This window comes from Echinops telfairi, unplaced genomic scaffold (assembly GCF_000313985.2).
Source record: "Echinops telfairi isolate 266 unplaced genomic scaffold, ASM31398v2 ScPeMD7_1;HRSCAF=3_0, whole genome shotgun sequence".
Taxonomy (NCBI): Eukaryota; Metazoa; Chordata; class Mammalia; order Afrosoricida; family Tenrecidae; genus Echinops; species Echinops telfairi.
In genome coordinates this window covers 16363149-16374899 of record NW_022103896.1, presented here as the reverse complement: position 1 = coordinate 16374899, position 11751 = coordinate 16363149, and the positions used below count along the sequence as shown (strand labels likewise).

General features: G+C 49.3%; 1 protein-coding gene across 1 annotated transcript in view; it reads left to right on the top strand.

Annotated features, from left to right (window-relative positions):
• The window catches only part of NTAQ1 (N-terminal glutamine amidase 1), an 18993-nt gene extending 12371 nt beyond the window's left edge, over window positions 1-6622 (top strand). The window contains exons 5-6 of the mRNA XM_004697661.2: window positions 2164-2288; window positions 5923-6622. Of these exons, the coding sequence (XP_004697718.1) occupies window positions 2164-2288; window positions 5923-6032 (235 nt within the window). The 3' untranslated portion in view covers window positions 6033-6622. The remainder of the gene's footprint in view (window positions 1-2163; window positions 2289-5922) is intronic.
• Window positions 6623-11751: the final 5129 nt, after the last annotated feature.

Genomic DNA, 11751 nt, shown 5'->3' with positions numbered 1-11751 from the left:
TACGAGTGTAATGGTGACTAAAGGGTGTTTTTTCATGTCCTCTATGCTCTAACTACGAAAATATTTGATTTACAAATAAGGAATCCTACTTCACGGAATTTCATTTATCACGGTAGGGTCTAGAACCGATTAACCGCGATAAACAAGGGTTCACTGTATTGTGTTTTTGTAACATTGGTCGGCCCAGAGTTCTGTATTGTGTTTTTGTAACATTGGTCGGCCTTCAAAGGCCGCTGCACCCAGCTGTGTCACCCAGTTAGTCGCTGCTCTGGACCTTTGTACAGCGTTGTAAGATACAGGAGGTGTGTGCATGTGCGCACGCGCATGGGTGTGTGTGTGTGTGTGTGTATTTTACTCTCCTAGTGTATTCCTGTCTTCTTTGCAAAGGCAGCATAGAAATTGGCTGGAGGTATATGTTTTTATGAGTATGAACCACGAGAACTTGATTTGAAGCAGAGGAAGCTGAGGGAAACAGCCACACTTATCAAATCCCAGCTGCCCACGGCCTTGTTTTTCAGGGGATTTCCCAGCCTTGGGCTGCGCTCACCCAATCTGTCCTCTCCGGGTCCTCAGATAGCCCCTGAGTGCTTGTTCTCACTGTGCTGCAGAAAGAGCGGGAAGTTTGGGGCTGAATTTGAGGGCCAGTGTCACAGCTCTGGAGATGTTTCAGTATCTCCTGGACAGATGACAGGCAGATAGGTATTTGTATTCAGTGATCGTTTTAAGCCCCAGGTGCCTGCAGGTGATAGATAGTCATGATCCACAGGGGGCTCTTTGAATCCACGATCCAGGTCACCTGCACGGTCTAGGTCTGCCCGGCGTATTGTACAGTAACATTGCATCTGGCCCTGTGAGCGCCGGGACCTTGGGAAATGGCGTCGTTGCTGCTGTTGGGTGTCCCTGAGCCAATTCCAATGCACAGTGACCCCCATTGTGCAGAGTGGAACCGCCTTGTGGGGTCGTCTTGGTTGCAGTGTGTACAGAAATCAAGACACAGAGTGGGTTTGAACTCCCCCCATCTTGGTTCATAACCAAGTGCCTCAACCATGGTGCCACCAGGATGATTACAGCCTAGAGAACCCCCACTCCCCACTGGGGCAGGACTGCTATGGCATGTAGGGTCACTGTTTCAACATCAACTGACAGCATCCAATGACGACAATCACATTCAATTGAAAATACTGGGTTTTGAGGTGGGGGGCGTTGAGGAGCGAGGGGGTGGGCAAAGGCTATAGAAATAAAACCTGGAAATTAAAATCCAATGGCCTTTTACTGAAAATTGAAGTTTGACAGCTTGGGTAACGGGTCCCGAGCAGAGCACACAGTGCTGGCAGGAACATGGAGCCCACCCCAGGGGCCTGTCACCTGGAAGGCTGATGGCCACAAGCAGAGGTGCAGGGGAAGGGCAAGGCGAGGACCCGAGTGAGCTGCTGAACTCTTATCCACCACATTCTCTCTCGCATGCGTTGTTCTTTTTGGTGATGGAAAATTGAACCAAACCAAACTTTCTGCTGTAGAGTGGATCCTCGATCCAGTAGGGTTTCCCAGGCTCTGCAAACAGTGGGACAGCCTCGGCTTTCTCCCATGGGGCAGCTGGTGGGTTTGAACCTCGGGCCCTAGGCTGAGCACCATCTAAAGAACTCCCCATCGTTGCTTATTTTTAATTTGTCTCTCTTTGATTCAAGGCACCCAGGTGACACCATGGGGTAAGCGTTGGACTGCTAATGGTAAGGCTGGTGGTTCAAACCCAGCAGCCACTCCACCAGAGGAAAATGAGGCTGGCTGCTCCCTTAGACTGGCAGTCTGGGGAAGCCTCTGCAGGGCCACCAGGAGTCGGAATGGAGTCACCGGCAGCGGGCTGGCTGCTCCTTGGGTTTTCTTGCTTTTGCTGGTTGTTGGATTTAATGCCCCTTATCGATTGAGTTTATTAGAAGTGGGTGGAGTGGGAGATAGGGTAAACTCCAGAGAGTATGCATTTCAAACCCCTGACGTTCTCAGTGGGCCACTTTCACGTGGCTTCTTCCATTGGTCATAAAGCCACAGGTGTATTTGTCTGGCATCAGTGGTGCCCAGACGCCCACCTCAGAACCGAGCCCCATAAACCCCAGGGCAGCATTTCCCATGGGCTGCTCCCTCATGGCCTCTGTGTTGATTCTTTGGCAGGAAATTCAGAGTGGTCCGCGCAGATTCCTACTTGAAGCACTTTGCTTCCGACCGTTCTCACATGAAGGACCCCAGTGGGAACTGGAGGCAGCCGCCCCCACCGTATCCCTGCATTGAAACTGGAGGTGAGCAGGTGTGCCTGCGTGGAGGGCCCCGGGCCCCACACAAAGGCTAACATCTGGCTCTTCTTGGGCTTGAACGTGAGGTAAGGAGAGAAGAGTTGGTAGGGAGCGGTGGGGCAGCCCTGTGCTTTTCAGAAATGGAGGCACAGAGAGCAGGAGGACTCTCGGGAGGGGACAGAGGGTTAGGAGCTGAGTTCCGATGCTGCTGGAACGTGGACTGTATCTGTGGCCAGCAGCGGCTGAGTGGAGACAGTCTTGGGCAGCTCTCCCCCGTCCCGCAGGCTGGCTAGGAGTCGGAGTGGACTCTGTGGCAGGGAGTTTGTTTCATGGTATGCTGGAGATCCAGGTTCAGAGCCCACCAGCTGTGGGTCACAACAGTCTGGTTCAAAACCATTCTCCAGGGTGACGTAGGACTAGATGGGGCTTGGCTTCACTGTGCATGGGGTTGCCGTGTGTTCAGGGCCACCTTGGTGTACCCTGGCAACAACAGCCACTGGGACACTGGGCTCTGGAAGACATGCACTTTTGTGCCATTTGACAGGAGGCCTTGGAGCGCCGAAGCTGGTCGGGTCTTATGGGACAGTGAAACATGCCCCCGTGTGTCCTTAGGATGTGTCAATGGTCATCTCCCTGGCTCTGCCATAAAACTTGCATCTCAGGGAGAGGGCCACAGCGGGGTCTACTGGGTGGCCTGCCTCACTTAAGTGCTCTTCAGCCCCAGTCCAATGTGTCATTTCCTGCCCTTGTCCGGCATTCATGTGTGTTGGAAATGGCTTGGGTGAGTGCTGGTGGTTCCCAGCACGGCCCCTGGTTGGTGGGCCACCTCCCTATCACATGGGCACCACTGTCTGTACCAGGTGTGCTAGGAGCCGGGCAAGGGCTGGAAGACTAGGACAGATGTGCTGGGGTTCAGAGCGGACCAGAGGGAAACGTGCAGGTGGCTTCAGTGAAGGCAGGGCACGTCAAAAGCAGACTGAGGCTCGTATTTCTAAGCTCTCTGTGAAAAGCCCTCCTAATAGAATTGCTGTTGGGCCCCCACCTTGCTTCCCGGCTCAGCATGAGAAGCAGGACAGTTCTGGGGGAGGGCCCTCACTGGCGTCCTGCTGTCTCCCGGTGCTGGAGTTGCAGTGACAGAAACACCACCAGAGGGAGTGACGTGAACAGTTCCGGAGGCCAAGTCTGTGCACGCTGGCTGGTGGGAATCTGAAGTGTTCCTCGCCCTCTGGAAGTTCACTGGAATGATCAGATCTGCTCCTTTCCGGCAAGGACCCCTGGTGGCACAGTGGCTAAAGCACTCAGCTCTTCACTGAAATCTCTTTCTGTCCCGCCTCACAACCTTGCAAAACCCTTATGGGGCTGGTCTCCTTAGCCCTAGAGGCTTACTCTGGGTTGGAATCGGCGCAAAGGCAGTGGGCTTAGTTTGGGGCTGTGCCTCTGAGTGATGCAGTGGGTGAAGTGCTTGACTGCCGACCGAAAGGCCAGCAGCCGTTCAAACTCACCACAGTCTGCTTCTGTCATGGTGACAGCATGAGAAGCCAATAGGGTCGCTCAGAGTAGGAATTGACCCCGATGGCAGGGAGTGTGGAGTGAAAGTTGAGAGCAGCCTTGAAGGTAGTACCCACCTGGCCCCGTGGCAGCTGAGTGGAAGGATTAGCCTTAGGCGTGGGGATCAGCTCAGTGGCAATGAGCTTTGTTTCTGACGGTGCTGTCCCTGGCCTTAGGAAGGGTCATCCTGTTTACCTGAAGATCGGTACTTAGCTAGCAGTTCAGAGTGCTGGGATCTCTCTTTGTGCCACCCCTACCTCTCTGACATTTTGTTCCCCAAGAAGGGTAGTTTTCTTGGCCTTCCTCAATGGCTGTCCCTCTGGGTCCCCTCAACTTTGTTAGCACCCCTCTCTGCTTCCTGGTTTGGGAGCTAGGGGGCTCCCAGGGCTCCCCTGGCCTGTTCTATTTTGGGGGGATCACAGTCACGTGCTGCCTATTGCCAGTGTCTGGGCATGGTCTCTCCATTTGTGTAGCCTGTTTTCTATGAATTAAAAAAAACAATTAAATTTCAGTCATACACAGAACTCCACAGTTTCTTGTTCCTTCAACAGTTAGCAGCTTATAGTTGATCTTGACTCCAAGCTGATGCCTCCCTGTTTCCTCATGACTGCATGATAATCCCTGGCTGCTATCTCTTGTCAGTCTTTCCCAGTTCAGCAGGCATCGCTATAATATAAGGAGTTTAAAAGGTAAAGCATGGCCAAAATACAATCTAGGAAAAACAAACCACACAAACAATAAATCCTGAAAATCAGCATCTATCTATGTAGTCAGTGGTCAAGTTTAGTTGTATCAGACATTCTTAATCTTATTTTTATCCAGTTTGTTTATTTGAGCCAGAGTCCAAATAAAGGCCGCATGTTGTGCGTGGTTGGCATGTGCCTTCTCTTCTTTTTAAGGAGACAGAACCCTGGTCCAACTCTTCTTTTCCCTTGTTATTTCTTTGTTGGAGAAACTGGGTAATTTGTCCTGTAGAGCTTCCCACTGGCTGGACGCCGCAGATCCTATCTGTCTTGTTTCCTCTGAATGTCCTGTACATTGGTGGTTGAGCACAATAAATTGGCCATTTGATTGGTCATGAATTGCTTTCATTTTAACTTTTTATTTTGAAATAATTTTAGACTGAGATGGAAAATGGACTTCAATAGCACAACGTTCCCATATACCCATCACTCAGATTGCCTTAATGTGCAAGCCTACATATCCATTGTACAGTATTTGGAACCAGGACATTTAATGTTGCACATGCTAATATTAAATAGAAGTTAGTAATACTGATACAGCACTATTAATTCATTTTAGACCTTAAGGTCCTTACCTCAAAACCATTGCATCAAGACAGTTCCAAACAACTGACCTTATATAGGATTGCCAAGGCTTTGTTCATCTTGATGGGATCAGACGGCCTCATCTTTCCCCTGCGGAGCAGCTGGTGTGTTTGAACCACTGACCTTTTGTGTAGTAGCCCAACTCTTAACTAGGCAGCGCCACCAAAGCTTCTTTAAGGTCCTTAGGTGTGCGCCTGGTTTTAGGTCACATGCTGACCCAGAGGTGGGTGGTTCAAACCCACTCAGCAGAAAGGGCTGGCAGTGTGCTTCTGTTAAGTTTCTTCCATGCAAACCCTGTGGAGCAGCTCTGCCCTGTGGCCTGTGAAGACGCTGCAGGTTGGAATCCACTCCACAATAACAATCAGCTACAAGAACCATTCTGGGCATGATCAAATGTCACATGTTACCCCTCAGGTCCAACTCGGGATCCCAGAATGCATCTATTTCCGAGTCTCTGTAGTCTCCTCCAAATTGGGCAATTTGTTTCTTTTGTCTGTCACAGCCTTTACCGGCTGGAAGAGTTTAGCCATTGTGTAGTGTGTCAGTCCGTTTCAATCTGTATGATATTTATCATGATTAGATTGAAGCTAGGCATTTGGGGACGAATACTGCAGAATCAATCTTGTCCCCTTATCCATTTGCATGTGTGTCCCGCCCCACCCTTCCCGCCCCCCATCTCTCCTTGGTCTCCTGTATTGGTATATTAGATTCTGTTCAACCCAAGTTCTGTTGTCAGTCGAAATCCTTTTCATGTATTTTTCTAGATTCCAAAATGAACCTGGATGACTTTATCAGCATGAATCCTGAGGTGGGCTGGGGAGCTGTCTACACGCTGTCAGAATTTGTCCATCGGTTTAGCAGTAAGAACGACTGACCCTGACCCCAGGATCTGGAAGTAGAGACATTCTAGAACACACTCAGGAGGGAATCATGATGGCACAGCTGGCTTGGGATTTTGCGTTCTTTTTAAAAAACACTCCGGTTGAGTTAAAATATGAATGACTATAAATATAGCCTAAATAAATTAAGAATTTGTTTTTGTGGATCTGTCAAGCCGCAGCTTAATGTATACTAAATAAGTGCTATTCCTACGACTCGTTGTTCAAACCCGGGATGACATCTGCCAGGGGTTGCCCCTGGGATAGAGGTGTGGATGTGGAGCCGGCTCTCTGGGTCTGTTCTGTGCGTTTCTCATCTCATCAGCTACACTGGAAGCCCCTTGAGGGCAAGCCGGTGACCCATCGCTCTGTGAATATGATGCCCATAAAAGGTGCTCATAAAATGTTGGCTAGTCACTGTGTTGCTACTTGAAGAGGGATGATATTATGGGCTGAATCAGCAATAATTATTTGTCTGTAAGGACTGCTACATTTTTGAAAAAAGAGGCCAGTCAGCCCTGTAGCCTACCTCTGTATGCTGTAAATAAATCTGATTTTTAAAAAACTAAATCTGACTTAAAATGTTCTTTGTCTCGACTATTTTACTTCACTCTGAATGATTCGAAATACCCAGGAATGTGTTGCTTGTCAAGGGAACCGTGGCTCTTCAGAGATGTTCATCGCACCTCCCTTCTTGAGGGTGCTTTGACATTTGGCTTTGATCATCGTCCTCCTTATACAAGATGTATTAGCCTGAGCTCTCGTTCACATTTAAGGGTTTCACTGAAAAGACGAGCAATTTCTCCAAGCAAGGATAGCCAACCATTAGATCTTAGATACATTTTCTCTTCATCGAACTTCCAATTAATCGGAATCCTTTGCCTTGGGCGGTGGAGGGTAGTACAGTCACTTAAGCAAACACCAGCCTAAGGAAATGACCTGTGTCCAGCGGGCTGAGCCGATGAGGATTCCGTAAGAAAGTGGATGGGCTCTCGGGAAGAGGAATGCAAACACAACCTCTTAAGTTATTTGGTAATTTATAGCTAAAAGAGACTCTCTACTTAGGTGTCTTCATTGAGTTCCGGATAATGGCCATTTGCAAAGTAAGTGGCTAAAGTGAAGACGATACATTTTGGCAGCTGTATCACAGAAATACTTTGTCCCGGGCAGCAAGTTCCAGAGGGACCAAAGGGTTGTCATCGGCTTTACCAGTGGCACTTCTGGAGCATTTTGGCAATTTTAGGAGCAGGTCGCCCCCCTGCTCTTCAAAAGCATGCCTAGCACAGTCCAGGCAGACAATGAGTGGAGGATTGAGGACGCCACCCCCAACTCCCCTCAGCCACACAGTAGTGCTGAACTTGGAAAAACCCACTACTTCCAACCAGCAGAGGGAGCCAAGTTTTCTATTTTTGAAACCCGTTAAAAATACCCGTTGCCATTGTTTTGATGGCGCAGACAAGGTATTTGATAAAGAATATTTGTTTCAATGAAGGAAACCCTCAACGAGATGGATTGACAGTAGCAGCAACAGTGGACTCAAACACACTATCACCAAGATGGCGCAGCATCGGGCAGGGCTTCCTTCTAGATACCATCCGGTCTCCGTGAGTGTTGAACCAACGCATCGCGACGAACATGAACAGCTGCTTTCTACACACTCTCCTAGAGCGTCCTTTGGGGATTCTGCCATTTCACATAGTGTTGGGGGCCATGGGGAGCTACAGATCACCCTTGCTAGACCAGGTTTGGAGTCCATCCATAAGCCTAGAGGCTGGTGGTCTAAGAATGCCTATCAGAATCTCCCACCGACTTTGCTCTAGTGACTGATGTTCAGAGAGAGACAGGTTTTCTCCATCAGGATTGCCAAACTCCAGGCCTGCGGGTTTGGGGGCTACTGGTTGGCATCGATTGCCAGGAGGAGTCTGACTGCAGAGCACAGCCAGGCAGAGCTGAGGGGGAGAGTGAGAAATTCCTCACGGGCATGTCTGAGACCTCGGAGGATTCTAACCCAGTGCTTGACCCCGCCAGCTTGTGAGACTTTCACTGTAGATTGATTAAAGTCAATTTTCTATCTTCCTTTACTCAATGGTCAACTCTCTTTGTCATGTTCTCCACGCCAGTGCCAGCTCCTAGTATGGTGCTGGGCACATAGTAGCTGCTCAACAAAGATTCCTCAAAGATTTAATGAAGGAGCAGCCCCTGTCGCACAGGGTGTCATCCACGATCTCTGGATGGCAGGGGGAGCTGCCGCTCAATTCTTCACTCTTTGGGCTCTGCTCTTTGACTAGCTGTGGAATAGACTGCATGAGGGTGATACTAGCTTTGCGTTCTCTGAGTAGGGCATGTGGTTAAGCACTTGGCAATGGACTGAAAGCTTGGTGGTTCAAATCCACCCAGAGGCGCCCTGAAGAAAGACCCGGCCATCGGCTTCCGACAGATGACAGCCACCGGCAAACCTCAGGCTGCACAATTCCACTCGGAAATACTCAGGGAGCCAACTTGATGGCACCTGGTTTGGTGATTTCTTTCAGGTTTGGATTATGTTTTTTTTGTGGAAACAGGTTTCGGAAGTCTCTGAAGCCCTAATTCCAAGCTCTCCTCTTCCTCCCTTTGGCCTGGAAAATAGATGCCAAATGGCTCCTGCAGATCAGAGATGCCCCTGAGCTGATATACTCAGGCACCCCCCCCCCCCCCCCCCCATCACACCTCACTTATGGAAAGCCCCTGGCACTGTGCTTGGTGCTGAGAGTAGTGGTGCCGGAAGTCTTTCTGTCCTTTCCTAAGCGGACCTCACAGCCTGGCAACAGAGCATGAACCATCTCTCTCACCTCCTCAGTCCACTGGGGGTGGGGGTTTGGCTTGGAGCCACAGTGGGCGAATCTTGGGACCAAGCTTCCACTAAACTCCATTTGTTATCAATGGAGCAGTCCTAGCAGGATTGCACCTCATGCCGATAGGCAGGCTGAGGCCGACCGTGAATCTGAGTTTCCATGGGACCTGGAGCTTTAGAGCTGATTCTTGGGAAAAGGGGAGGAGCAAAATGTGACCATAGTCACGTTGCTTTGACTTAGGCTGGGCCTATAGCTGTGGACGATGAGTCGCCACCACCTATTCAAAACCCACAGGTGCTGAGAAGTATGCAGCCCACCTTCTTGGGGCCCAGATGATCAGGAGACCAAGTCCCCACATTCAGAACACAGGCAAAATTAGGCTTGGGTCCTTGGTTCCCATGACAGACCTGCTGTTGTTGATCGCTTGCTGTATGACCTTGGGGAAGCCACTTAACCTTCTAGATTTTGGTCGCCTCATCTAAGAAAGGGTTATCCGAAGTTTAGGTCAAATGGGAATGTTTCATACTCTGAAGTTTTAAAATAGCTAATACTTAGCATGGCCAACATGTACCTGATGGTCTCCTAGGCCCTTGTGTGTGTTGATTTCTTTAACCATCACAACAACCATGTAAAGTCAGTACCATTAGTTGCCTCCCACCACCCATCTGTCAATTTGTCATGCTACAGTAGACGTTGGGTTGCTGTGATGCTGGAAGCGACACCGCTGGTATTTCACAGACCTGCAGGGTCCTCTAGTGGACAAGTTTCAGGGAAGTGTCCAGATGGGCTGCTCACTAAGTTCCGTGCAGTCGAACTGCAGGGAAAAGACGAGGCGGTCTTATCCCATAAAGATGGACCGCCTTGGCAGTCACATAGGCAGTTCAACTCTGTTCTATAGGATCCCTATGAGTCAGAATACAGTTAACGGCACTGGGGTTGGGGAGTCCCCGCGCGACACGTGCGCATGCGTGTTAAGGTGCGTAGGGTCGACCAGCACTCCCTCCTCCACTTCTCCGTCTGATGCTTTGGGTCGGCTTGGGGTTTTCTTCCTCGCATCTTATCACTGCCTGGTGATCTGTTTACAAACATTGGTCTGTAAAAATCCCGTGGATCACAACACACTACTCGTACTGTTCAGTGGAATGCAATGATCATGAAAATGGTGCCAGAGCTGGTATCCTTTCAATCTGCTGTGTTGAGCTGACTCAGTAACAAAGAACCAGGCATTATGATACTTTTGTTACAGCGAAGAAGCCACGGCATAAAACATACGGCCAACTGGTCAGTTCAACTCATAGTAGCCCAACAGGAAAGATTAGAACTGGCTGTAGACTCAAGCAGAAAGCAATGTTTTGAGAATGATGATGGCAACAAATGTACAAATGTTCTTGACACAATGCATGTATGTATGGATTGTGGTAAGAGTTGTACGAGCCCCCAATAAAATTAAAAAAAAAAAAAAAGGAACTGGCCATAGAGTCCTCAAAGCTATGATCTTCATGGAAAACAGATGGCCACATCTTTCCCTCGGAGTGACTGGTGGGTTTGAACCGCCAACCTTTCCATTAGCAGCCGGTTGCTTAACCATTGAGGTAATAGGATTTGCCCAAAGCCACATCGTGAGTGGCAGAGGTAGGATGTGAATGCAGGCATCCCAGCTCCAGGGCCTGGGTGCCCACCCATTTTACCTGATTCCCATTCATCCCCAAATTCTGTAATCCCATTCTGGTCACTAGAGACCTGTTTTCTATTGAGAGGGGAGTGGGTGGGTGGGGTGAAGATGCTGGACATTTTGCTTCACTTTGCCCAGTAAGGAATTCCTCACCTTGCTAGCAATGCAAAGAACCTCTCTCGGTGAATGTCAAATCTGACTAAACACAGGATTCAGATGCTCAGTCCCTCCTTGGGAGTTTCGGATTCAGTAAGCACAGTTTCCAGGTTTCAGTGGGGGACAAGAGAAATCAGTGTTTGAGGCAGATAGCGAGCCACAGAGGAGGGAAGCAGGCATTTGGAGAGATGGGCACTAGGTGAAGTCCTGAAGGTGCACACACTTCCACCTGTGGCAGCCCCGTCACAGCTTCAGAGCATGTAGCAGAGCTCATCAGGTACCCTCAACGTCACGAGCTGGAGCTGTACCCAACCCTTGGCCATTCTGCCCACGAGATTAGCTCACCTGGGTATGGGAACATGTGAAGACCGGAGCATATTGGGGACACCAGCACATGGACTTGGACACTGCCCGGTCCTGCACCATCCTCACAGCCATTGCCATGTTTGAACCCATTGCTGCAGCCTCACATTGTCAGTCTATCTTGCCAAATGTCTCCTCTTTTTCCCTGATGCTTTGCATCATGTTGGTAAAATGGAATGTTAGCCAAATATACGCCAATTCAACCACTTCTACATGCACAACTCAGTGTCATTGATCATATTAGGGGGTACCCCAAAAACCCTGGATTGTGCTGGGCAGAGCAAAGCTTTCATAGAAACCCCACCCCTCCCTCAGGCAAGCATCAAGCAACTTGCTCTGAGTTAGTGCACCCAGTGGCATTCCCTGGGAAGGTTCTCTATGGTCACAGTGAATTTTTTTGTGAAAGCAGTTTTGCTCGAACCTCATTTTTTGTGATGGCTGATTTAAGAGAACAGCATGTGGCTGTGAAATTTGTTTCCTGCTCAGGAAAATCACCGCAGAAACTGTTGTGATGTTGAACACAGCTTACCAAGACAGCCCTATGGGAAAAACTCAAGTGTTTGAGTGGTTTTATGTTTTTTATACATGATAATTTATTTAAAGAAAGTTCCACATGGAACAACATATCAACCTGTGTGATCACGGGGTGTCGAACGGATCACTGAAGACAAATGGGTGCATAAGCAAATGTGG